General features: G+C 47.7%; 2 protein-coding genes across 4 annotated transcripts in view; both read left to right on the forward strand.

The window, feature by feature from the left end:
• Positions 1-547: 547 nt before the first annotated feature.
• LOC120066506 (inner centromere protein) lies at positions 548-14,188 on the forward strand. Of its 2 annotated transcripts, XM_039017921.1 has the most exons (17): positions 548-732; positions 1,397-1,545; positions 2,969-3,076; positions 4,365-5,023; positions 6,227-6,278; positions 7,214-7,277; positions 7,543-7,690; positions 7,920-8,041; positions 8,276-8,413; positions 9,183-9,413; positions 10,198-10,320; positions 10,591-10,748; positions 10,974-11,070; positions 11,299-11,523; positions 12,188-12,250; positions 12,574-12,727; positions 13,781-14,188. In XM_039017921.1, exons 1-17 carry the CDS (start codon positions 730-732, stop codon positions 13,963-13,965), a joined length of 2,679 nt encoding a protein of 892 aa, XP_038873849.1. In that variant the 5' UTR covers positions 548-729; the 3' UTR covers positions 13,966-14,188. The 2 variants fall into 2 exon arrangements, with proteins under 2 accessions (XP_038873849.1, XP_038873850.1); XM_039017922.1 differs by lacking the exon at positions 13,781-14,188 and having other exon boundaries at positions 12,139-12,250; positions 12,574-12,706.
• An 883-nt stretch (positions 14,189-15,071) lies between these two features.
• fth1b (ferritin, heavy polypeptide 1b) overlaps positions 15,072-27,804 on the forward strand; it is a 29,399-nt gene continuing 16,666 nt past the window's right edge. Inside the window, exons 1-2 of one of the 2 annotated variants that reach the window (XM_039017923.1) lie at positions 15,072-15,137; positions 21,031-21,136. In XM_039017923.1, the coding sequence (XP_038873851.1) occupies positions 21,035-21,136 (102 nt within the window). In that variant the 5' untranslated portion in view covers positions 15,072-15,137; positions 21,031-21,034. Of the gene's footprint in view, positions 15,138-15,501; positions 15,644-21,030; positions 21,137-27,804 lie in introns of those variants that run through there. The other variant, XM_039017924.1, reaches the window with a different exon arrangement.

Below are 27,804 nucleotides of genomic sequence, written 5' to 3' on the forward strand. Positions count from 1 at the left end.
CAAGCAACTTTCTGGATGAGAATGCAGTGATGAGTACTACAATTGTCGAACGTAGTAAAACCCCTATGGAGAAAATGAATGGCGTTTTTGGATAAACGATGAAGGTATGTGGTAAACACAGGTTTAGGAGATATACGTTTTGTTCTATGATATAATCTTAATCAGCTAACGTCACATTTTGTGAATTTTAAAGAAATTATGTAATAAAAAAACAAACATAAAGCATATAAAGGCTTCATAATTCATAAAGATCATGTCAACTGACTGCTATTACATTATAGATCAAAAGGTATATATCTCCTATACCCCTGTGTTAACCTCAGACTTTATTTTCGACCTTAACGCTAAAATAGCGCTATCAGGAACAAAAGAAAACCTCTTCCACGATTGGATGGTTTGAATCATGAAAAGAATCAGTGATTCCGCCCCCCGACACTTCCTTTTTAAATCTGATTGGTCAGTGGGAGGAGCAGATTTTGACACGTCATTAGAAACCAGTCACTGATTTGCTTAGACAGCTTGGAACAATTTAAACGGTTTTCAGCGGGTGTTGAAGTCAAGTCGGACTAACGTTACTTTGTTGTGGTTGTGCAGAGAAATAAATGGCGTATTTTACAATTTAATATATATATTTTTTTTTCATAAAGATTGTTGAAGTCACCTGTAATATAGAGGGAACTGCTGAAGCGAAACTGATTTTTATTTTTCTCTCGAAACCGGAGGAGTTTTATGGTATGGAAGTTTTTTTATTTGCTAACTAGCTTAACTAGCTATCTTTCACGTTGACTTTTAAAATCTCAACAACAACTCGCTAGATTGCTAAGACAACACTGTCTATCTTGTTTCTTCAACATGATCTGATTTTACTTTGCATATTATTAGAGGATATATATTTAGCTAGCTGCTAACAAAGTTGTCCGGGAGACTGGTTACGTTAAGTAGCTAGCTACTGTAGCAAGCTAGGATCCACGACCATAGTCTAACGTTACTTGAGTTTGCGGAAATGCGCGGGTTAGCTCGAAAATTCAAAAATTGTAGCTAGTTAAAGTTAGCTAACTAGTTAGCCATTTTGTTACTGCAAGCAAGGTGTCAATGAACATTTGGTTAAATGTAACGTTTTTGTTTAGGTAATGTTTTGAGTTATTGTATTGGATTGTCTGGAATGGTTGTCGTGTCACTTCGTTTTTTCCGCCCTGCATGTGTCTCTGTGTCAGATGTCTTGATTTGTACAATATTTTGTTATGTACACAAAATGTCACCGTTTTGAATTTTTTTGGCCTTCCTAGTTAAAAATGTAACTGCTTGCCAATTTAGTTAGAGCGTTAGTTTTGTGGGAGGTTTCACCATCCCATCAAACGTTTTAAAACAATTGATTCTTTCCTCTTATTTTCACCAGGTCGCAACCATGACCTCTGTACTGTCGTCGACGCATAGCCTGATGCAGATGTTTAATGGGAAGATTCAGGAGTTCGCCAACGAAATAGAAAATGTCCACATGGTGTGGCTCGAGGAGATCCAGCAGGAAGCCAACCGCATGTTCTCAAGGTAGGAGGACTGAAGTGTACAGGAGAAAAAGACCCCAACATAATCAAAGCAATTGCGGTTGGACTCCTTCTAGTCATTTGTGTCGTAATTATTTTTTTAAACAGTGAGCTTAAAGCATAATACAAGCACGGTACATATAGTTGATTTGATTAAAATACAGATAGTATGTGTTTATACTGTATATATGGAAAAATACACTGTAAAAAATAGCGGTCGATCAAACCTTTTTTAGTTTTATGGGCATGATTTTTTTAAATGTTCAGTTTATTTTTCTCCCCAATTCCGTGATATCCAATTGATAGTTAGTCTTGTCCCATCGCTGCAACTCCCGTACGGACTTAGGAGAGGCGAAGGTTGAGAACCATGCAACCCCCACTGAAACACGACCCTGCCAAGCCGCACTGCTTCTTGACACACTGCTCATTAACCTGGAAGTCAGCTGCATAAATGTATCTGAGGAAACACCTTACAGCTGGCGACCGAAGCCAGCGTGCATGGGCATGACAGTACAAGCACATCCCAGCCGGCCAAACTCTCCCCTGACACAGACTACGCTGGGCCAATTGTGCGCAGCTTCATGGGTCTTCTGGTTGCGGCCCTGCTGTGACACAGCCCGGGATCGAACCCGGATATGTAGTGACGCCTCTACGCAGTGCCTTAGACCACTGCGCCACACGGGAGGCCCCCGACCAATACATTTATCATCGGGGACAGCCTTGCACCAACCAGTACCTAACCTGTAACTCCCAGTAATCAAATCACATTATCTTGTGTAACAATCTGTAGCTACTGTAATTTGTAATTCTGTAAAGTAATGATGGCCAGGAGGAAGGATTCATCCTGCAACAGTTGGACCTTTCTCTTCAGAGCCATATACTCTGAGTATACCAAACATTTAGTTTCAGCCCCCCGTTTCCCTCAGAACAACCTCGATACGTCGCAACATGGCGTCGAAAGCGTTCCACGGGGTTGCTGGCAATGGTTGACGCCCAATGCTTTACACAGTTGTGCCAAGTTGAATGGAAACTGAGTGTGGAAAAAACCCAGCAGCGTTGCAGTTCTTGACACAAACCGGTGCGCCTGGCACCTACTACCATACCCCGCCACTTCAATCTTTTGTCTTGCCCCATTCCACCCTCTGAATGGCACACACACAATTAATGTCTCAATTGTCTTGAGGCTTTAAAAAAATTACTTCTTTAACCCGTCTCCTCCCCTTCATCTACACTGATTGAAGTGGATTTAACAACTGACATCAATCAATAAGGGATCATAGCTCTCACCTGGATTCACCTGGTCAGTCTGTCATGGAAAGAGCAGGTGTTCTTAATGTTTTGTCCACTCAGTGTATATTCACTATATATATATATACATTTCTCTCCAGAGCCATTCATATTCACATTTATTTTCCTTCTTATCTCAGTGACTTCAGTGCGGAGCCAGAACTGATGCCAAAGACTCCGTCGCAGAAGAAGAGCAACCGTAGGAAGCGTCTATCCGTGGGTCAGAATGAGAACCGCACCAAGAGACGGTAGGTTCCTATGTCTCAGACAGAACGGCCTTTTCATCAAGTTCCATCGGGTCAGTCATGTGACACTGTACGTTTAGTACAGGAATCAGATTCACCTTCATTCACCAAGAGCCAGTGCCAGGAATTTGACAATAAACAGTAACATCCTGTCTAAACCGGTCCCCACACGTGCGCTTCATCGTGCACATTGTAATTTTACCCCACCAGACACGTTAATGACACACAGGTTTAAATACCAAAACCAACTGTGAACCCACAATATTAATTTGGGGACAGGTTGTAACACGTGTTTAGTTAGTTCTGTAAGGTGAACAGTAAGTTGCTATTTTAACTGACATGAAATATGGTAGTCTTTTTTTTTTAGCTGGTTCTTTGAAAAGAACGTTGACCCCGAAGTCAACACAAAATTGTGTTTCTCTAATCCTAACGACTAATCCACAAATAAAAAGGAAAACACAACTCGCGAATAAACTATCTTTAATTAATCTGTCCTCGTTCATCTTTCAAGCACCCTCGTGGGTTTGTATCTTTGTGAACACCAATGAGGTCTGCTATAATGTCTGACATCTGCTATAATGCCGCCTGACGTCTGCTATAATGCCGCCTGACGTCTGCTATAATGCCGCCTGACGTCTGCTATAATGCCGCCTGACGTCTGCTATAATGCCGCCTGACGTCTGCTATAATGCCGCCTGACGTCTGCTATAATGCCGCCTGACGTCTGCTATAATGCCGCCTGACGTCTGCTATAATGCCGCCTGACGTCTGCTATAATGCCGCCTGACGTCTGCTATAATGCCGCCTGACGTCTGCTATAATGCCGCCTGACGTCTGCTATAATGCCGCCTGACGTCTGCTATAATGCCGCCTGACGTCTGCTATAATGCCGCCTGACGTCTGCTATAATGCCGCCTCCCGTCTGCTATAATGCCGCCTCCCGTCTGCTATAATGCCGCCTCCCGTCTGCTATAATGCCGCCTGACGTCTGCTATAATGCCGCCTGACGTCTGCTATAATGCCGCCTCCCGTCTGCTATAATGCCGCCTGCCGTCTGCTATAATGCCGCCTGCCGTCTGCTATAATGCCGCCTGACGTCTGCTATAATGCCGCCTCCCGTCTGACGTCTGCTATAATGCCGCCTCCCGTCTGCTATAATGCCGCCTGACGTCTGCTATAATGCCGCCTGACGTCTGCTATAATGCCGCCTGACGTCTGCTATAATGCCGCCTCCCGTCTGCTATAATGCTGCCTGACGTCTGCTATAATTTTATCTTTGTCATCCCTGCAGCTTCTCAAAGGGCAAACGCAGCAACCTGCGTCACTCCTCTGTGTCCACCTCCCTGAACCTGATAGCAGAGGATGATGGAGGATCTCCGGTCACACTGGAAGAGATAGTCAAGCCCCCTCGTTCCCGCAGAGCCAAACAGACTACCCAGCCTGAGGCTGCACCACCCGTATGTAGCACCCGCAAAGGAGCTGCTCAGACCACCAACTCTCAGCAGGAGCCAAAGGAGATGGAGTATGAGGCTTCTAGCAAACACATCCAGGAGGAGAGGATGCAGCCAGAGGAAGCTGAGAGTGTGAGGGAGTCGTCCAGCTCTGTCACCTCCCAGCCCCCCTGTATAACACCCCCTCCGACCCAGAGTCACATGGCTGAAGCCATAGTCAAGATCACGGCCTCGGAGCGACGTTCTGCAGAGCTCCTGATGAACCCCAACCCAGAGCGCTCTCCAAGCCGCACCGCCACTAAGATAGCCATCGCTGCCGGCACCACGCCCACGGGTTCCAGGCGGAGCTCCGCGAGACACTCCCTGACCGTGCGGCGTTCCCTGGCAGGGCTGAGACACAGCATGACCCAGGAGTCTGTCCGCAGAGCCTCCAGGAGGTCCTTCCTGAAGAAGAAGGCTCGGCTGGGCAGCTCCACCTGCAGCAGTAACGTCAGCGTTGGTGAGTGATGAGATGTGACCTGGCGTTTTGCCATTTACACCTTGACTGGAGTTTGTGACGTGAGCAGTGGAGGCTGCTGAGGGGAGGACGGCTCATACTAATTCCTGGAATGGAGTGGTGTCAACCACGTCTTTTGATGTTTCATACCATTCCATTGACTCCATTCCAGGAATTAGTATGAGCCGTCCTCCCCTTTATCACGAGCCGTCCTCCCCTTTATCACGAGCCGTCCTCCCCTTTATCACGAGCCGTCCTCCCCTTTATCACGAGCCGTCCTCCCCTTTATCACGAGCCGTCCTCCCCTTTATCACCAGCCGTCCTCCCCTTTATCACCAGCCGTCCTCCCCTTTATCACCAGCCGTCCTCCCCTTTATCACCAGCCGTCCTCCCCTTTATCACCAGCCGTCCTCCCCTTTATCACCAGCCGTCCTCCCCTTTATCACCAGCCGTCCTCCCCTTTATCACCAGCCGTCCTCCCCTTTATCACCAGCCGTCCTCCCCTTTATCACCAGCCGTCCTCCCCTTTATCACCAGCCGTCCTCCCCTTTATCACCAGCCGTCCTCCCCTTTATCACCAGCCGTCCTCCCCTTTATCACCAGCCGTCCTCCCCTTTATCACCAGCCGTCCTCCCCTTTATCACCAGCCGTCCTCCCCTTTATCACCAGCCGTCCTCCCCTTTATCACGAGCCGTCCTCCCCTTTATCACCAGCCGTCCTCCCCTTTATCACCAGCCGTCCTCCCCTTTATCAACAGCCGTCCTCCCCTTTATCAACAGCCGTCCTCCCCTTTATCAACAGCCGTCCTCCCCTTTAGCACGAGCCGTCCTCCCCTTTAGCACGAGCCGTCCTCCCCTTTAGCACGAGCCGTCCTCCCCTTTATCAACAGCCGTCCTCCCCTTTATCAACAGCCGTCCTCCCCTTTAGCACGAGCCGTCCTCCCCTTTATCAACAGCCGTCCTCCCCTTTATCAACAGCCGTCCTCCCCTCAGCAGCCTCCACTGGATGTGAGCGATATGGTTTGGTGTGAGGCCAGCATTTTTTCCATATTAGTCAGATGACTAATTTACTGCTATGCTTCAGAGCTTAGTCTGAGTTGAGCGTACCTTTTTTGTTGTTGTTGCCATTTATCTCTCCATATTACGCCTTGACAATGTAATGATATATACTGTGCTAATGAATGGTTGTGTTGTGTGTCCGCTGTAGAAGATGGATGGATGGAAACGGATGGACATGGGGTCCAGGTGCAGACTGATGGGTGAGTGATCACATTTTATTAGGCCTATTTTAGTTTGTTTTTTATCAACCATCGTCTTGTCTTTTAATGTATAAACACGTCTGTTGTCGTTGGTATGTGAATGATGTAGACCACGGTAGGCTTGGACCGTATATTGGAATATTTGGATAATATGAGATGGTTTTACAATACTGTTAACTCTTTTTTTTTTTATATATATATATATGTGAATATTGATAACTACTTTTAAGTAAATACCTGCAGTCAACTTGTGCAATATGTTAGGAGATAAAGCAGATGGCATTCTTCATTTCACCTGTTACCATAGTTCCCAGTGTTTTTGTTTACAAGCGCACACAGACCGGAGCCGTGTGAGTCGCCGTCGGGCAGCCAGGGGACCTAGTTACCGGATGGAATTCACAACCAACTGTGTTTTGTCAGCTAAATATCTTGTACCTAAAGTTAAACTGTCTAGAATGTGCCAAATGCTCTGTAGATGTGCATATGGTTTGCTAGTTAGTTATCTAGCTGTGGTTAGCTTCTTCCATGATCAAGTTTAGCTTGGTAACAGTGATCCTGGATCAAGAGTCTTTCTGTCTTATTTGTTTTGTGCGTTCAGCAAACTGTTTAGCATTTTAGTTGCTAACCTTCGGATTACAATAGCGCCCCTTGTGTTCAGTGCTGGTATTACCGACTGTCCTAGTATGGCACAAGGTCGGTATGACAGTCTGGATACTACCCAAGCCTAGACTAAGGGGGGTATTCATGAAGAACTGAACAGAATCTAACGCAAACTGAACGAAACCAAGGGGGAAACTACCTGAATTTGTCCAATAGAATGTTTTCCTTGCGCTTTTTTTTTTTTTTTTTGCACGTGTGAAACGGTTTGTAACGGTGTGCGACTAATGAATACACCCTAGGTTATTATGCATCTGATAGGCTGTTGTGTATGGCAGGGTGTTGTCAGAGGAGCCTGCAAAGACTGAGACTGACAGCCCAGCTCCTGAGACTTCTCCTGAGGTAGGAAACCTCCACATTGTACCTGAATGATACATTGATCTAAAATATCCATTTAATATCAGGCTTGGGGTCAATTCACAAAGTAGAAGAAAAATTCCCATTCAGATGTTCCTCATTTCCTTCCTGAACAGGAATTGACCCCCCCAACCCTGATTTTAGTAGTTGATGTCTAGCTCTACTGTTTCTGTCTGTTCCTTATGTAAATATATTGATGATCATAGTGAAATGATTCCCTTAACTCATTTATTTATTTTAATTTGAGCAGGATGACACGGAGCAGAACCACCCAGGTGTTCTCCGTGTTACGGAGGTTCGTTGTTTCACTCGCTCCATGGCCCAGACCACTCCCACCGTGCCGCCACTAGCCTCGATCATCAGCAAAACCAAGACCGCCACACCAGACTCTGGATCAGGTGCAGACCGTCACACACACACACTCATCAGCAAAGACTGGCACACGTACCGAAGCTGCGCCACGTACATGCATAAATATCTTCCCGTCCGTCTTCTGAATCATGCTTGTAACGTCAATAGGTTACAGCTATGCTTTAGAGAGAGAGAGGGCCATGTAGCCAACGTGTGTGTGTGTGTGCACTGGCAAAGATTGATGTATTGGTGGTTAACGGGTTTGTGTTCTCCTAGATGGCAGTGGTCAGAAGCCATCATCAGGTCTGGGTCCTCGTCTCAGTGCCAAGCGCAGAGCAGCTGCCGACGAATTCCAGAGCCCGAGGAAGAAGCCATCACCCCCCGTTAAGAGCCAGACTGTAAGAACCAAGATATCCAAGGCTTTTCTTCACAACAACTAGCTGTGTCTTACCTGGCATAGAACCTGCCAGTTCTCCCAAATAGTGATTTATATTAAGTGGTGGGATTATCACTTTAAAGTTCACTTTTGAAATCCATTTTGTAGGTTTTACGTTCTGAAGCAAGTGTATTTTTCCTAAAATATTGTAACGTTTTACTTGCCATGAATAGACCCCTAATGTTGTCTACTGTAGGTGAGGCCCAACATGAGGTCGTTCCTCCACACGGTCCAGAAGAACCAGATGCTGATGATGACCCCGAGCTCTCTGGGTCGCAACACGGTCATGAAGTCCTTCATTAAACACACCACGCCGGGCAGAGCCGACCTCAAGGTTAGTCTACAGATCACTACTCATTTTAAGGGCTCCCCAATTTTGCGACGTGATATTTCTTGAATAATTCCTGCCTTCGTGACATTATCCTCAAATATCATTAAAATTGGCCCATCCCCTCGTCTATGTTGTCATGATCACATCATAACCATTTTGTGATCATTTTGAGACAAACGTTTAGGAAGTTTAAAAACAAATCATAATGTTACCAGACAACATATGTAGCCTTGTTAATTGGATCTCTCTTTCCCTGTCCCCTCTACAGTCAGGCTGTGGTGTAGTGGTATGTATCAGAGTAATATGGTGTGGTATGTGGGGGGGGGTGGTTTGGTCTTTGTGTGCTCTAACTGGTACACGCCACTTGTCGTCCCCACACCATCTGAGTTAACGTTGGGTTCTAAGGGGCACAAAGGCTGGGGCTTTTGTGATTAGATTTCATCAGATTTGTGTCCTAACGTGTTTTAGGGCACCTACACACCGAGCGCGTTACAAGAACATAGGTTTGCCCCTCACTAACTAAATGAAATACAAGACTTGGCATTGGTTTTTTTTTACGCATGAGATGCATTTTCTTTCATAAATCACCCGTGGTGCTTTTAGTCCCATATTAATCTTATTCCCTCTTCATGGGCTCCCTTTCCATTTTTAAAATAATACTACCACAGATTTCACTCAGTCCCAAATGAGTTGCCACTAGCATGTAAAAATAATTACATTTTTTAATGCTATGTATCTCTATATCAGATTCCTAAGTGTAATTGTCTTGTAGGAAAGAGAACGCCTGAAACTGGAAGCACTAAAGAAGAAGCAGGAGCAAGAAGAAGAGAGGAAGAAGAAGATGGAGGAAGAGAAGAGGAGGAAACAGGAAGAGATGAAGAAGAAGAGGGATGAACGGCTGCGGAGGGTAGTGGAGGCCCGGGTGAAGGAAGAACAGAAAGAGGAGGAGAAGAAGAAGAAGATTGAGCAGAAGATGCTTCAGATTGACGAGAAACACGACAAGGTGAGATGTTGACGAGAAACGCGGCGGGGTGAGGTGTTGACGAGAAACGCGGCGGGGTGAGGTGTTGACGAGAAACGCGGCGGGGTGAGGTGTTGACGAGAAACGCGGCGGGGTGAGGTGTTGACGAGAAACGCGGCGGGGTGAGGTGTTGACGAGAAACGCGGCGGGGTGAGGTGTTGACGAGAAACGCGGCGGGGTGAGGTGTTGACGAGAAACGCGGCGGGGTGAGGTGTTGACGAGAAACGCGGCGGGGTGAGGTGTTGACGAGAAACGCGGCGGGGTGAGGTGTTGACGAGAAACGCGGCGGGGTGAGGTGTTGACGAGAAACGCGGCGGGGTGAGGTGTTGACGAGAAACGCGGCGGGGTGAGGTGTTGACGAGAAACGCGGCGGGGTGAGGTGTTGACGAGAAACGCGGCGGGGTGAGGTGTTGACGAGAAACGCGGCGGGGTGAGGTGTTGACGAGAAACGCGGCGGGGTGAGGTGTTGACGAGAAACGCGGCGGGGTGAGGTGTTGACGAGAAACGCGGCGGGGTGAGGTGTTGACGAGAAACGCGGCGGGGTGAGGTGTTGACGAGAAACGCGGCGGGGTGAGGTGTTGACGAGAAACGCGGCTTTACTGAATGACGGAGGGATAACATCTGATGCAGAGGTGAAGCTACGGTAATGGGGTCGTGTTCATTTGGGCACAAACCGCCTTACAATGGAGTGTAAAGGGGAGATACTATCTGAACTTGTCCAATAGGGAACTCTTGTTTTTCGTAAAACTATTTTCCCCTGTTCCAGCTGCGAGTGGAGCGCATGGCAGAGGAGAAAGCCAAAAAGAAGGTGGCCACCAAACGCCAGGAGGAGCTGGAACTGAGGAGGAAGATGGAGGAGGATACCAGAAGGAAGAAGATTCAACAGTCTGTAAGACACTCCTATCATCGTTTGTCTCCTTTTGTCTACTTTCCATTTATTAGTAGTAGTAAGATTTATTTTGTAATAGGCAGATATAGGAGAGGCAGACCGAGTGCCTCCCGTAGGAGAGGCGGAATCCGTACCCACTCTTGACACGTGAATGTCCAAACAGCAGCATTGCCTGCTAGACCAGCCCCAAGGACAGCCATTTTTTTTTTTTTAATTGGATGCCTCTTGAAGGTGCACGTGGGTTGTTAAATGTTTTGACCCTTGACCCAGGAGGAGGAGGAGAAGCGTCAGCAGGAGCTGCAGGCGAAGAGGAGAGCCGAAGAAGAGCAGGAGAGGGCTCGTAAGATGACCGAGGCCCGACGAGCACTGGAGCTGAAGAAAGAACTGGAGAGAGAACTGGAGAGGGAGAGACAAGCATCTGCTGAGAGGTACTTTTCCTGTCAACTTTTGATGAATGGAAGGGTTTATTTTCTTATGGAATTACGACAACTGTAAAATGACTGACGACTGTTGATGTAAAACGGGCTTTAATAATTCATCAGTTTGATCTTCTATCAAACTGGCATTGCCATCGTTATTGTTCAAACTATTCACAGTCCAAAGCTTCGGTTTTAATGTGGAGACGGAGAAGGTGAATATTGTGTCTGTTTCAGGGAGCGGGTAGAGAGAGAGAAGGCCATTGCTCTTCAGAGAGAAGTGGAGAGAGCTGCCCGGGAGAAGGAGAGGAGAGAGTTGGAGAAGAGGAAGAGGGTACGTCATGCAGCTTCAACCATACCACTCTTGTTTGGATTAGCCATTCATTTAACATGTCTGTTCCTGTCTTAAACATTGTGTAGACTTGGTTTGAAGGTACTTTCAGATTTGTACATAACATTTAAAAGGTGTTAATATCGGGGACTTTGTACATGTACACTTTCGGTTAGAAGACATTAACGGTAGGTTGAAGTACTAATGAAACATTTTTTATTCTGTCAATAGGAGGAGCAACAGAGGCAGGCTGAGGAGGAGAAACAGCGAGAAGCTGAGAGACTCGAGGAGAGACAGCGAGAAGCTGAGAGACTCGAGGAGAGACAGCGAGAAGCTGAGAGACTCGAGGAGAGACAGCGAGAAGCTGAGAGACTCGAGGAGAGACAGCGAGAAGCCGAGAGACTCGCTGAGCGACAGCGAGAAGCCGCCAAGAGCCACCTGACTGCTGAAGTTCAGGTGAGAACACTTCTCTACTTTTGACAGGTAAAATCAATCTGGTAGTAGCTCTTCTGATATGCTAGGTGGGAGTTTCACCATGTTGCTTATACCAATCAAATCCTCTCAGATCTCCACTAGAGAGGTAGGGCATCAACTAGATCAACCCCCGGGTCTATTTTGTTTTCTTGGGGAGGTGGTCGTGGGGCCGGAAGATGATTTACAAATAATGCGTAGAGTCCAAATTGACCGCAAGAAGCCCAAACAGATTTGACTCAAACAGAATAATTTCAAACGTTGCTTCCAGGTGTATACGATCACATCTCTGTTATGAGTGGGGAATACTTGGGAACAGATTTCCAAAGTGTTTTGTCCAACAATGACAGTTTGTTGGTCCCGCTAGTTGGGGAACCCTGGTGTAGGGCCACGGTGAAGCTGTGGGATTGGTCCCGACATATGACTATAACATTGAGGTGGGGGGCGCTTGTGGTTACATTGTTTTGAATGTAAACGTTTGTTTTTCCTGTTTGTCCCTTGGAGCTGGAAGGAGTTGAAGCCTATGGGTTGTCAGTAATGATTTTCCTAATCTCTGCAAAGTCTTGTGTATCTCATTGGAGGATATTGATCCTGTGGTAGATTTTTATAGACCGACGTTCGTGTGCACTTCTCTGGTTCCCTCCTACAGCCCGTGGTGTTGAAGACGCCTGCAGGGAAGGGAGGAGTCCTCAACGTCACTGTGGATATCGAGGTATGGATAACGCTCTCGTTGGAACGCCGGGGTTGTTGGGTTTGATTTCCCCCCCGGGGGGCCACCCATACGTAAAATGTACGCAAACATGACTAAGTCGCTTTGGATAAAAGCATCTGATAAATAGAAGTAGTCTCGTCAGTCGTAGGAGATGAGGACTCACTCTCAATGTGACTTCTAATGTCGCTGGACCTACTTGATCAATTCAACCTTGGCTGGGTGCAGAAATCACACCGACTTGTCTGTTTTTAATTCTAAGAGAAGAATGAATGATAAATGCATATGTCTATAATCCCTGATTTTTGTCTTCCTGCCCTTTGCAGCAGTCTCCCCAGTCATATGAGATCACTCCTAAGGGGGGCAACAAGCCTGTTGTTCTCAACACCAACCCTGAGGACTATGGGATGGATCAGAACAGTGATGACTCTACTGATGACGAATCCGCACCGAGGAAACCCATCCCCACATGGGCTGAGGGTACGTTTTACTGACTTATTTAGGCCTCGTAGCAACACGCGGTGCATAACCCCTCCACAGGCCTCGTAGCAACACGCGGTGCATAACCCCTCCACAGGCCTCGTAGCAACACGCGGTGCATAACCCCTCCACAGGCCTCGTAGCGACACGCGGTGCATAACCCCTCCACACAAGGCCTCGTAGCGACACGCGGTGCATAACCCCTCCACACAAGGCCTCGTAGCAACACGCGGTGCATAACCCCTCCACAGGCCTCGTAGCAACACGCGGTGCATAACCCCTCCACAGGCCTCGTAGCAACACGCGGTGCATAACCCCTCCACACAAGGCCTCGTAGCAACACGCGGTGCATAACCCCTCCACACAAGGCCTCGTAGCGACACGCGGTGCATAACCCCTCCACACAAGGCCTCGTAGCGACACGCGGTGCATAACCCCTCCACACAAGGCCTCGTAGCGACACGCGGTGCATAACCCCTCCACACAAGGCCTCGTAGCGACACGCGGTGCATAACCCCTCCACACAAGGCCTCGTAGCGACACGCGGTGCATAACCCCTCCACACAAGGCCTCGTAGCGACACGCGGTGCATAACCCCTCCACACAAGGCCTCGTAGCAACACGCGGTGCATAACCCCTCCACACAAGGCCTCGTAGCAACACGCGGTGCATAACCCCTCCACACAAGGCCTCGTAGCGACACGCGGTGCATAACCCCTCCACACAAGGCCTCGTAGCAACACGCGGTGCATAACCCCTCCACACAAGGCCTCCTTTATGCCTTTTTACTGTGCTCTTAAAGGGGTAGTTTGAGATTTTGCCAATCAAGCTGGGGGGGGGGGGGGGGGTTGTGTTTTTCCCACATACCCAGTGTTAGATGAACTCATGGATACCATATTTTTTATGTCTGCGCAGTTTGAAGGAAGGTTAATAGTTTATGGTGCCATTGCTAACTAGCCATTAGCACAATGGCAAAGTGGTAGCTTTTATAACTACAAGACCCATAGCCTTAGTCACGATGCTAAAGTGAACCCATTCTTCCCTCCCCTCTAGGCAACCAGCTGAAGCAGTCTATGATGAAGCAATATTTCCACCCGGCTGACGTGGACTCTCACTACGGGGCGATTGAACCCCCAAAGCTGGATCGCATCTTCTGCAAGAGTAAACCTCGCTACTTTAAACGTACCAGCTCTGCTGTCTGGCACTCGCCACCTCGAATGGGAGCTCTACCCCTTTAAACACTGGGAACTGGGATAAAATTGTTTTATTTTTCATTTTGGTTATGTTCATTCTTTCATGTATTATATTAAGAAACCCTAGCTGGAGGACACTTGAAGAGAAGTTCAGTAAGTGTAAGCAATATAGGTAACTTTTTCTTTTTTCTTTTATTCTTTTAAAAAATAAATCTTGTATAAATGTTTTAATTTCTTCTGAATAAAATGGATAATAACAAGTCCACAACTTTTTGAAGATGGTCATTTTAAAAAGTTCACATGAAGGGAAATCCATTTAAGGTATTTAACAGTCAAGGATCAGAACTTGAAGGTAACTGTACAACCAATTAAAAAAGGGGACTGGGGGACTGGGGGGGGGCTAAAACACGAGTCACTGTGCAGAAATACCTGGTGGTCTCAATCACAGAACGTTATTCTATATAGTGTAACGATCTCATTTACATTTACAAATAAAATAAATTTTCTGCACATTGGAAGAAGAAAAAATCTGGCAAATCTCATACAAGTAGCTCACAAATGTATATATGTATACAGATATAATCACTACGTTTTTGTATCCCTGGCTCCTATTTTTAGCGCGCTCTAGATATGAATTTATTGAATTGTGATTATATCCATTAATGAGCACTACACATTCTGTTTTATTTATGAATATGGAGGTGGGACTACACTACAGGATCAAAATGAACATGTTTTGGCGGTGTTAAGGACTTTAATTTTGAAAAAGGTGACAAACTCACCCCATTCCGTACAAATGTGCGCAACCGCGACATTCAAACGAGGCTACAAAGAAAACTAATGGGACTGTAGCGACTGTGTTGACTTCAAAATCCGGGGTGTGAACTAGGTTTCTATTCAAACGTTGATCGACATGGTAATGGCTCTTTAGTATTGGAGAAAAGTTGAAAAACGGACCCTCCGTTACATCTTGACGTGTCAGGTAACGTACAGCAGCATAAAGCAACTATTTCTGTCTTACAGCCTCTCTCCACCAGGTGTAGCACTTCTCTCATCGTTTAAAAACAAGAAATGGACTGACGGGGGTAAGGGGGGGTACCTAGTCATTTTCTGCGTCTTCATTGCATGCGATCATCATTCTCAAAGCCGCTGTTTACTTCTAAGATCACTTTAGAACCTAAAAACCCGATTCAAATTCGACACAAACCTTCAAATAGGTATGTAATGACACATTATATAAACTCTTTATAGTGTTTTATTTACATTTTAGAGGTGATAAGTTGGACAGATCGAGTGAAAAAAAAACTATTTTCCCACACGACATGTCTTTCTCACTACCACGCATTAGTTTCGCCTCCCCACCCGCCATTAAAGACCCGAAGGAGCTCATTGCCTGTTTGAATTATGCAGAAACGGGGCAGCGTGAAGGTCTCGGCATGAAATTCTGTTGGAAAGGGGAGAAAATTGTGCTTTACAATGGTATTGAAATTACAGTTGATCTGGAAGTATTACGTTTTTTGGGGGGCGGTAAAATAAGGTCAATTGTACGGACCACGGCGATGTACGCGTTTACGTTACGCTGACTAATACGTGACGCTGTCGTCCGTCAAACTGCCACCCAGTCAACACAGATTTATTTTTTATGTATTTAACCTTTATTTGTCTGGGCAAGTGGATACGATCTGGAGGGAGTCGACCAGCAAGCGTTAGTACCACTCCCGAGGTAGTTTACGTTGTTTATACTAGCGTTACCGTGATGATTGTAGCTATATCATATTACCAGGCTGTATTCGTTGCTGTAGCTAACGTTACCCGTCTAACGTTACCCGTTAGCAACAATAACCTTGAGAGACCGTTTTATAAGCGCCTTGTCATGATCATGAGTAGCAGTACTTTAGCGAACTAAAGTTGTTAACATCGTTAAATATCCGAGCTGTTAACCCCAAAACCATCGTTATTATTATTAGCAAACGACGTTGCACACTCGTAAACCCGTATTACCGGAATATTCAACAGCGTTTACGAAATATATTACCTTCAACGGTGTTATCTTGTGATCAAGCACATCAATGTTTTGTGATTTATTGGGTGTCGTAAAAAAATGTTAGCAATTAGCATGTTTGACATTTCAGTGGAAATACTAACGTTACTACGATCAGCTTTTTGATGTGCGGTTTAGCAAAAAAGTGTCCCGTATTCTCGGCATACGGTCCCCAGTTATTGACCACCTTACTAGTTCAATTACAAGATATGTCCGTTTTAATTTAGTTGAAAAAAGAGACTCCAACCTGGTATCCTAAGGGATTACTAGATAGTTGACTAGAGTAACGTTAGTTGGCCAGCCTTCCAGTAGAAATGACTTGCCTGTCCAACTTTACATTGCGTAGCCCGGTGCGCCCTCCTGTACGTTCTTCATCAACCTCTTCAGTGTTGTAACCAATTCATGTCTCATTTACTTTACAGATTCATCTTATGCTTTGAGAAAGTAGATTCGTTTTAATACAAAACATATAAATGAGTATGCTGGATATTAAATGGTGTGTGTGGTCTGTCGCGTAGTGATAGTGGTGGAGATGTGTCCACTCAGTCAAGTAGGCCTGCTAGTGATACTGGTGGAGATGTATCCACTCAGTCAAGTAGGCCTGCTAGTGATACTGGTGGAGCCAGCTCCTCCACTCAGTCAAGTAGGCCTGCTAGTGATAGTGATGGAGCCAGCTCCTCCACTCAGTCAAGTAGGTCTGCTAGTGATACTGGTGGAGACAGCTCCTCCACTCAGTCAAGTAGTTCTGCTAGTGATACTGGTGGAGACAGCTCCTCCACACGTGGAGATGTATCCACTCAGTCAAGTAGGCCTGCTAGTGATACTGGTGGAGCCAGCTCCTCCACTCAGTCAAGTAGGCCTGCTAGTGATAGTGATGGAGACAGCTCCTCCACTCAGTCAAGTAGGTCTGCTAGTGATAGTGGTGGAGACAGCTCCTCCACTCAGTCAAGTAGGTCTGCTAGTGATACTGGTGGAGACAGCTCCTCCACTCAGTCAAGTAGGCCTGCTAGTGATACTGGTGGAGACAGCTCCTCCACTCAGTCAAGTAGGTCTGCTAGTGATACTGGTGGAGACAGCTCCTCCACACGTGGAGATGTATCCACTCAGTCAAGTAGGCCTGCTAGTGATACTGGTGGAGCCAGCTCCTCCACTCAGTCAAGTAGGCCTGCTAGTGATAGTGATGGAGACAGCTCCTCCACACGTGGAGATGTATCCACTCAGTCAAGTAGGCCTGCTAGTGATACTGGTGGAGACAGCTCCTCCACTCAGTCAAGTAGGCCTGCTAGTGATACTGGTGGAGACAGCTCCTCCACTCAGTCAAGTAGGTCTGCTAGTGATACTGGTGGAGCCAGCTCCTCCACTCAGTCAAGTAGGCCTGCTAGTGATACTGGTGGAGACAGCTCCTCCACACGTGGAGATGTATCCACTCAGTCAAGTAGGCCTGCTAGTGATACTGGTGGAGACAGCTCCTCCACTCAGTCAAGTAGGCCTGCTAGTGATACTGGTGGAGACAGCTCCTCCACTCAGTCAAGTAGGCCTGCTAGTGATAGTGGCGGAGATGTGTCCACTCAGTCAAGTAGGTCTGCTAGTGATAGTGGTGGAGCCAGCCACTCAGTCAAGTAGGCCTGCTGATAGTGGTGGAGATGTATCCACTCAGTCAAGTAGGCCTGCTAGTGATAGTGGCGTAGATGTGTCCACTCAGTCAAGTAGGTCTGCTAGTGATAGTGGTGGAGATGTATCCACTCAGTCAAGTAGGTCTACTGGTGATAGTGGCGGAGATGTGTCCACTCAGTCAAGTAGGTCTGCTAGTGATAGTGGTGGAGCCAGCCACTCAGTCAAGTAGGCCTGCTAGTGATAGTGGTGGAGATGTATCCACTCAGTCAAGTAGGTCTACTAGTGATAGTGGTGAAGATGTATCCACTCAGTCAAGTAGGCCTACTAGTGATAGTGGTGGAGATGTGTCCACTCAGTCAAGTAGGTCTGCTAGTGATAGTGGTGGAGCCAGCCACTCAGTCAAGTAGGCCTGCTGATAGTGGTGGAGATGTATCCACTCAGTCAAGTAGGTCTACTAGTGATAGTGGTGGAGATGTATCCACTCAGTCAAGTAGGCCTACTAGTGATAGTGGTGGAGATGTGTCCACTCAGTCAAGTAGGTCTGCTAGTGATAGTGGTGGAGCCAGCCACTCAGTCAAGTAGGCCTGCTGATAGTGGTGGAGATGTATCCACTCAGTCAAGTAGGTCTACTAGTGATAGTGGTGGAGATGTGTCCACTCAGTCAAGTAGGTCTGCTAGTGATACTGGTGGAGACAGCTCCTCCACTCAGTCAAGTAGGTCTGCTAGTGATAGTGGCGGAGATGTGTCCACTCAGTCAAGTAGGTCTGCTAGTGATAGTGGTGGAGCCAGCCACTCAGTCAAGTAGGCCTGCTGATAGTGGTGGAGATGTATCCACTCAGTCAAGTAGGTCTACTAGTGATAGTGGTGGAGATGTATCCACTCAGTCAAGTAGGTCTACTAGTGATAGTGGTGGAGATGTATCCACTCAGTCAAGTAGGCCTACTAGTGATAGTGGTGGAGATGTATCCACTCAGTCAAGTAGGTCTACTAGTGATAGTGGTGGAGATGTATCCACTCAGTCAAGTAGGTCTACTAGTGATAGTGGTGGAGATGTATCCACTCAGTCAAGTAGGCCTACTAGTGATAGTGGTGGAGATGTATCCACTCAGTCAAGTAGGCCTACTAGTGATAGTGGTGGAGATGTATCCACTCAGTCAAGTAGGTCTACTAGTGATAGTGGTGGAGATGTATCCACTCAGTCAAGTAGGTCTACTAGTGATAGTGGTGGAGATGTATCCACTCAGTCAAGTAGGCCTACTAGTGATAGTGGTGGAGATGTATCCACTCAGTCAAGTAGGCCTGCTAGTGATAGTGGTGGAGATGTATCCACTCAGTCAAGTAGGCCTACTAGTGATAGTGGTGGAGATGTATCCACTCAGTCAAGTAGGCCTACTAGTGATAGTGGTGGAGATGTATCCACTCAGTCAAGTAGGCCTACTCCGCGACCCACAGCAACACAGTCTTCTATGGACCAGTTTATGCCAAACGTCTATGTCTGAGACAAAACAAGGCCAAATGGATATTGCATTGGCTAAAATGATTACCACCGATTTCCAGCTATTTTTCGATCGTGGAGGACAGAAGTTTTAGAAATTATAGCAATAGTCTAAATCCAATGTACACAATTCCAAGCAGGAAAACCCTTTCAAAATCACTTAGTCCACAGTCCAAAAAGCTACTGCAGTTTGCCTTACCACTGACTGCAGGACGTCAAGGGTAACCACTTCTTACATATCGGTTACATGTCACTTCATTGAAGATTTTTCGATGTCTAGCTGTCTTCTGGACTGCTTTGAGTTCAGCGACAGACACACACCTCAGAGAACTTGGCAGAGGAACTGTTGAGAGTGGCCAGAGAATGGCAAGTAGATGGAAAAGTGGTCTGTTGTGTTAGCGACAATACAGCTAACATAACCAAAGCCATGGAAATGTTTAAATGGACCCATCATCCATGTCTTGCCCACACAATCAACCTGATTGTAAGAGATGCTCTGAAGGCGATGAAGCCCACTGTGGACAAAGTGACAGCAGCTGTGGAATACTTGCACAGTAGGTGCAGTAGGTGCTGAAAAACTAAAGTCTACACAACGCTAGATGGGGATGCCTGAGCTGAGGACTAAATGACAACAAAAACATATATATATATTTTTTGAAGAGTCGTTTGGGAGCCAAAAGAGCTGACTCTTTTTGGTGAGCTGCGCCGAACGAGCTGGCCCACTGAAAAGAGCCAGAATGCCCATCCCTAATCTGAAGAGATTTCACCCCATGTTTCCTGAGGCACCTCCCACAAATTGGATTGGCTTGATGGGTACTTATTTACGTACCATACGGTCAAGCTGCTCCCACAACAGCTCAATAGGGTTGAGATACGGTGACTGTGCTGGCCACTCCATTATAGACAGAATACCAGCTGACTGCTTCTTCCCTAAATAGTTCTTGCATAGTTTGGAGCTGTGCTTTGGGTCGTTGTCCTGTTGTAGGAGAAAATTGCCTCCAATTAAGTGTCGTCCACAGGGTATGGCATGGAGTTGCAAAATGGAGTGATGGCCTTCCTTCTTCAATATCCCTTTTACCCTGTACAAATCTCCCACTTTACCACCACCAAAGCACCCCCAGACCATCACATTGCCTCCACCATGCTTGACAGATGGCTTCAAGCACTCCTCAAGCATCTTTTCATTTTTCTGTGTCTCACGAATGTTCTTCTTTGTGTTTCGAACACCTCAAACTTAGATTTATCTGTCCATAACACTTTTTTTCCAATCTTCCTCTGTCCGGTGTCTGTGTTCTTTTGCCCATCTTAATCTTTTCTTTGTATTGGCCAGTCTGAGATATGGCTTTTTCTTTGCAACTCTGCCTAGAAGGCCAGCATCCCTCTTCACTGTTGACGTTGAGACTGGTGTTTTGCGGGTACTATTTAATGAAGCTGCCAGTTGAGGACTTGTGAGGCGTCTGTTTCTCAAACTAGACACTCTAATGTACTTTTCCTCTTGCTCAGTTGTGCACCGGGGCCTCCCACTCCTCTTTCTATTCTGGTTAGAGCCAGTTTGCGCTGTTCTGTGAAGGGAGTAGTACACAGCGCTGAACGAGATCTCACATGGAATAGCCTTCATTTCTCAGAACAAGAATAGACTGACGAGTTTCAGAAGAAAGATCTTTGTTTCTGGCCATTTTGAGCCTGTAATTAAACCCCCAAATGCTGATGCTCCAGATACTCAACTAGTCTAAAGAAGGACAGTTTTATTGCTTCTTTAATCAGAACAACCGTTTTCAGCTGTGCTAACATAATTGCAAAAGTGTTTTCTAATGATCAATTAGCCTTTTAAAATGATAAACTTGGATTAGCTAACACAACGTGCCATTGGAACACAGGAGTGATGGTTGCTGATAATTGTCTGTCTGTCTGTCTGTCTGTCTGTCTGTCTGTCTGTCTGTCTGTCTGTCTGTCTTTCCAGAACCATGACATCTCAGGTGCGACAGAACTTCCACCAGGAATGTGAGGCTGCCATCAACAAGCAGATCAACCTGGAACTGTATGCTTCTTATGTATACCTGTCTATGGTGAGTTACCTGTCTATGGTGAGTTACCTGTTTACCTGTCTATGGTGAGTTACCTGTCTATGGTGAGTTACCTGTTTACCTGTCTATGGTGAGTTACCTGTCTATGGTGAGTTACCTGTTTACCTGTCTATGGTGAGTTACCTGTCTATGGTGAGTTACCTGTCTATGGTGAGTTACCTGTCTATGGTGAGTTACCTGTCTATGGTGAGTTACCTGTCTATGGTGAGTTATCCACTGGCTGGACCGTTACCTGTCTATGGTGAGTTACCTGTCTATGGTGAGTTACCTGTCTATGGTGAGTTACCTGTCTATGGTGAGTTACCTGTCTATGGTGAGTTACCTGTCTATGGTGAGTTACCTGTCTATGGTGAGTTATCCACTGGCTGGACCGTTACCTGTCTATGGTGAGTTACCTCTCTATGGTGAGTTACCTCTCTATGGTGAGTTACCTGTCTATGGTGAGTTACCTGTCTATGGTGAGTTACCTGTCTATGGTGAGTTACCTCTCTATGGTGAGTTACCTCTCTATGGTGAGTTACCTGTCTATGGTGAGTTACCTGTCTATGGTGAGTTACCTGTCTATGGTGAGTTACCTGTCTATGGTGAGTTACCTCTCTATGGTAAGTTATCCACTGGCTGGACCGTTACCTCTCTATGGTAAGTTATCCACTGGCTGGACCGTTACCTGTCTATGGTGAGTTACCTGTCTATGGTGAGTTACCTGTCTATGGTGAGTTACCTGTCTATGGTGAGTTATCCACTGGCTGGACCGTTACCTGTCTATGGTGAGTTACCTGTCTATGGTGAGTTACCTGTCTATGGTGAGTTACCTGTCTATGGTGAGTTATCCACTGGCTGGACCGTTACCTCTCTATGGTAAGTTATCCACCGGCTGGACCGTTACCTCTCTATGGTAAGTTATCCACCGGCTGGACCGTTACCTCTCTATGGTAAGTTATCCACCGGCTGGACCGTTACCTGTCTATGGTGAGTTACCTGTCTATGGTGAGTTACCTGTCTATGGTGAGTTACCTGTCTATGGTGAGTTACCTGTCTATGGTGAGTTACCTGTCTATGGTGAGTTACCTGTCTATGGTGAGTTGTCCACCGGCTGGACCGTTACCTGTCTATGGTGAGTTACCTCTCTATGGTGAGTTACCTGTCTATGGTGAGTTACCTGTCTATGGTGAGTTACCTCTCTATGGTGAGTTGTCCACCGGCTGGACCGTTACCTGTCTATGGTGAGTTGTCCACCGGCTGGACCGTTACCTGTCTATGGTGAGTTACCTCTCTATGGTGAGTTACCTGTCTATGGTGAGTTACCTCTCTATGGTGAGTTGTCCACCGGCTGGACCGTTACCTGTCTATGGTGAGTTGTCCACCGGCTGGACCGTTACCTGTCTATGGTGACCAATAGTTGTCCACCAGCTGGACCGTTACCTGTCTATGGTGACCAATAGTTGTCCACCGGCTGGACCGTTACCTGTCTATGGTGACCAATAGTTGTCCACCGGCTGGACCGTTACCTGTCTATGGTGACCAATAGTTGTCCACCGGCTGGACCGTTACCTGTCTATGGTGACCAATAGTTGTCCACCAGCTGGACCGTTACCTGTCTATGGTGACCAATAGTTGTCCCCCGGCTGGACCGTTACCTGTCTATGGTGACCAATAGTTGTCCACCGGCTGGACCGTTACCTGTCTATGGTGACCAATAGTTGTCCACCGGCTGGACCGTTACCTGTCTATGGTGACCAATAGTTGTCCACCGGCTGGACCGTTACCTGTCTATGGTGACCAATAGTTGTCCACCAGCTGGACCGTTACCTGTCTATGTTGACCAATAGTTGTCCACCAGCTGGACCGTTACCTGTCTATGGTGACCAATAGTTGTCCACCAGCTGGACCGTTACCTGTCTATGGTGAGACCAATAGTTGTCCACCGGCTGGACCGTTACCTGTCTATGGTGAGACCAATAGTTGTCCACCGGCTGGACCGTTACCTGTCTATGTTGACCAATAGTCTTCCACCAGCTGGACCGTTACCTGTCTATGGTGACCAATAGTTGTCCACCGGCTGGACCGTTACCTGTCTATGGTGACCAATAGTTGTCCACCGGCTGGACCGTTACCTGTCTATGGTGACCAATAGTTGTCCACCGGCTGGACCGTTACCTGTCTATGGTGAGACCAATAGTTGTCCACCGGCTGGACCGTTACCTGTCTATGGTGACCAATAGTCTTCCACCAGCTGGACCGTTACCTGTCTATGGTGACCAATAGTTGTCCACCGGCTGGACCGTTACCTGTCTATGGTGACCAATAGTTGTCCACCGGCTGGACCGTTACCTGTCTATGGTGACCAATAGTTGTCCACCGGCTGGACCGTTACCTGTCTATGGTGAGACCAATAGTTGTCCACCGGCTGGACCGTTACCTGTCTATGGTGACCAATAGTTGTCCACCGGCTGGACCGTTACCTGTCTATGGTGACCAATAGTTGTCCACCGGCTGGACCGTTACCTGTCTATGGTGACCAATAGTTGTCCACCGGCTGGACCGTTACCTGTCTATGGTGACCAATAGTTGTCCACCAGCTGGACCGTTACCTGTCTATGGTGACCAATAGTTGTCCACCGGCTGGACCGTTACCTGTCTATGGTGACCAATAGTTGTCCACCGGCTGGACCGTTACCTGTCTATGGTGACCAATAGTTGTCCACCGGCTGGACCGTTACCTGTCTATGGTGACCAATAGTTGTCCACCGGCTGGACCGTTACCTGTCTATGGTGACCAATAGTTGTCCACCGGCTGGACCGTTACCTGTCTATGGTGACCAATAGTTGTCCACCGGCTGGACCGTTACCTGTCTATGGTGAGACCAATAGTTGTCCACCGGCTGGACCGTTACCTGTCTATGGTGACCAATAGTTATCCACCGGCTGGACCGTTACCTGTCTATGGTGACCAATAGTTGTCCACCGGCTGGACCGTTACCTGTCTATGGTGACCAATAGTTGTCCACCGGCTGGACCGTTACCTGTCTATGGTGAGACCAATAGTTATCCACCGGCTGGACCGTTACCTGTCTATGGTGACCAATAGTTGTCCACCGGCTGGACCGTTACCTGTCTATGGTGAGACCAATAGTTGTCCACCGGCTGGACCGTTACCTGTCTATGGTGACCAATAGTTGTCCACCGGCTGGACCGTTACCTGTCTATGGTGACCAATAGTTGTCCACCGGCTGGACCGTTACCTGTCTATGGTGACCAATAGTTGTCCACCGGCTGGACCGTTACCTGTCTATGGTGACCAATAGTTGTCCACCAGCTGGACCGTTACCTGTCTATGGTGACCAATAGTTGTCCACCGGCTGGACCGTTACCTGTCTATGGTGACCAATAGTTGTCCACCGGCTGGACCGTTACCTGTCTATGGTGACCAATAGTTGTCCACCGGCTGGACCGTTACCTGTCTATGGTGACCAATAGTTGTCCACCGGCTGGACCGTTACCTGTCTATGGTGACCAATAGTTGTCCACCGGCTGGACCGTTACCTGTCTATGGTGAGACCAATAGTTGTCCACCGGCTGGACCGTTACCTGTCTATGGTGACCAATAGTTATCCACCAGCTGGACCGTTACCTGTCTATGGTGACCAATAGTTGTCCACCGGCTGGACCGTTACCTGTCTATGGTGAGACCAATAGTTGTCCACCGGCTGGACCGTTACCTGTCTATGGTGAGACCAATAGTTGTCCACCGGCTGGACCGTTACCTGTCTATGGTGAGACCAATAGTTATCCACCGGCTGGACCGTTACCTGTCTATGGTGACCAATAGTTGTCCACCGGCTGGACCGTTACCTGTCTATGGTGAGACCAATAGTTGTCCACCGGCTGGACCGTTACCTGTCTATGGTGAGACCAATAGTTATCCACCAGCTGGACCGTTACCTGTCTATGGTGAGACCAATAGTTGTCCCCCAGCTGGACCGTTACCTGTCTATGGTGACCAATAGTTGTCCACCGGCTGGACCGTTACCTGTCTATGGTGACCAATAGTTGTCCACCAGCTGGACCGTTACCTGTCTATGGTGACCAATAGTTGTCCACCGGCTGGACCGTTACCTGTCTATGGTGAGACCAATAGTTGTCCACCGGCTGGACCGTTACCTGTCTATGGTGACCAATAGTTATCCACCAGCTGGACCGTTACCTGTCTATGGTGACCAATAGTTGTCCACCAGCTGGACCGTTACCTGTCTATGGTGACCAATAGTTGTCCACCAGCTGGACCGTTACCTGTCTATGGTGACCAATAGTTATCCACCAGCTGGACCGTTACCTGTCTATGGTGAGACCAATAGTTATCCACCAGCTGGACCGTTACCTGTCTATGGTGAGACCAATAGTTGTCCACCAGCTGGACCGTTACCTGTCTATGGTGAGACCAATAGTTGTCCCCCAGCTGGACCGTTACCTGTCTATGGTGAGACCAATAGTTGTCCACCGGCTGGACCGTTACCTGTCTATGGTGACCAATAGTTGTCCACCGGCTGGACCGTTACCTGTCTATGGTGACCAATAGTTGTCCACCGGCTGGACCGTTACCTGTCTATGGTGAGACCAATAGTTGTCCACCAGCTGGACCGTTACCTGTCTATGGTGAGACCAATAGTTGTCCCCCAGCTGGACCGTTACCTGTCTATGGTGAGACCAATAGTTGTCCACCGGCTGGACCGTTACCTGTCTATGGTGACCAATAGTTATCCACCGGCTGGACCGTTACCTGTCTATGGTGACCAATAGTTATCCACCGGCTGGACCGTTACCTGTCTATGGTGACCAATAGTTGTCCACCGGCTGGACCGTTACCTGTCTATGGTGACCAATAGTTGTCCACCAGCTGGACCGTTACCTGTCTATGGTGAGACCAATAGTTGTCCAACAGGTGGACCGTTACCTGTCTATGGTGAGACCAATAGTTATCCACCAGCTGGACCGTTACCTGTCTATGGTGACCAATAGTTGTCCACCGGCTGGACCGTTACCTGTCTATGGTGACCAATAGTTGTCCACCGGCTGGACCGTTACCTGTCTATGTTGACCAATAGTTGTCCCCCAGCTGGACCGTTACCTGTCTATGGTGAGACCAATAGTTATCCACCAGCTGGACCGTTACCTGTCTATGGTGAGACCAATAGTTGTCCACCGGCTGGACCGTTACCTGTCTATGGTGAGACCAATAGTTGTCCACCGGCTGGACCGTTACCTGTCTATGGTGACCAATAGTTGTCCACCGGCTGGACCGTTACCTGTCTATGGTGAGACCAATAGTTGTCCACCGGCTGGACCGTTACCTGTCTATGGTGACCAATAGTTGTCCACCGGCTGGACCGTTACATGTCTATGGTGACCAATAGTTGTCCACCGGCTGGACCGTTACCTGTCTATGGTGACCAATAGTTGTCCACCGGCTGGACCGTTACCTGTCTATGGTGACCAATAGTTGTCCACCGGCTGGACCATTACCTGTCTATGGTGACCAATAGTTGTCCACCGGCTGGACCGTTACCTGTCTATGGTAAGTTACCTCTATGGTGAGTTACCTGTCTATGGTGAGTTACCTGTCTATGGTGAGTTACCTGTCTATGGTGAGTTACCTGTCTATGGTGAGTTGTCCACCGGCTGGACAGTTACCTGTCTATGGTGAGACCAATAGTTGTCCCCCGGCTGGACCGTTACCTGTCTATGGTGACCAATAGTTGTCCACCGGCTGGACCGTTACCTGTCTATGGTGACCAATAGTTATCCACCAGCTGGACCGTTACCTGTCTATGGTGACCAATAGTTGTCCACCGGCTGGACCGTTACCTGTCTATGGTGACCAATAGTTGTCCACCGGCTGGACCGTTACCTGTCTATGGTGACCAATAGTTGTCCACCAGCTGGACCGTTACCTGTCTATGGTGAGACCAAAAGTTGTCCACCAGCTGGACCGTTACCTGTCTATGGTGAGACCAATAGTTATCCACCAGCTGGACCGTTACCTGTCTATGGTGACCAATAGTTGTCCACCGGCTGGACCGTTACCTGTCTATGGTGACCAATAGTTGTCCACCGCTGGACCGTTACCTGTCTATGTTGACCAATAGTTGTCCCCCAGCTGGACCGTTACCTGTCTATGGTGAGACCATAGTTTATCCACCAGCTGGACCGTTACCCTGTCTATGGTGAGACCAATAGTTGTCCACCGGCTGGACCGTTACCTGTCTATGGTGAGACCAAATAGTTGTCCACCGGCTGGACCGTTACCTGTCTATGGTGACCAATAGTTGTCCACCGGCTGGACCGTTACCTGTCTATGGTGAGACCAATAGTTGTCCACCGGCTGGACCGTTACCTGTCTATGGTGAGACCAATAGTTGTCCACCGGCTGGACCGTTACCTGTCTATGGTAAGTTGTCCACCGGCTGGACCGTTACCTGTCTATGGTGACCAATAGTTGTCCACCGGCTGGACCGTTACCTGTCTATGGTGACCAATAGTTTGTCCACGCCGGCTGGACCATTACCTGTCTATGGTGACCAATGTTGTCCACCGGCTGGAACGCTGTGGCAACTAATTGTCACCATAGACATGTAACGGTCCCCGCCCGTGAC

This window comes from Salvelinus namaycush, chromosome 21, assembly GCF_016432855.1.
Source record: "Salvelinus namaycush isolate Seneca chromosome 21, SaNama_1.0, whole genome shotgun sequence".
In the NCBI taxonomy this organism is placed as follows: domain Eukaryota; kingdom Metazoa; phylum Chordata; class Actinopteri; order Salmoniformes; family Salmonidae; genus Salvelinus; species Salvelinus namaycush.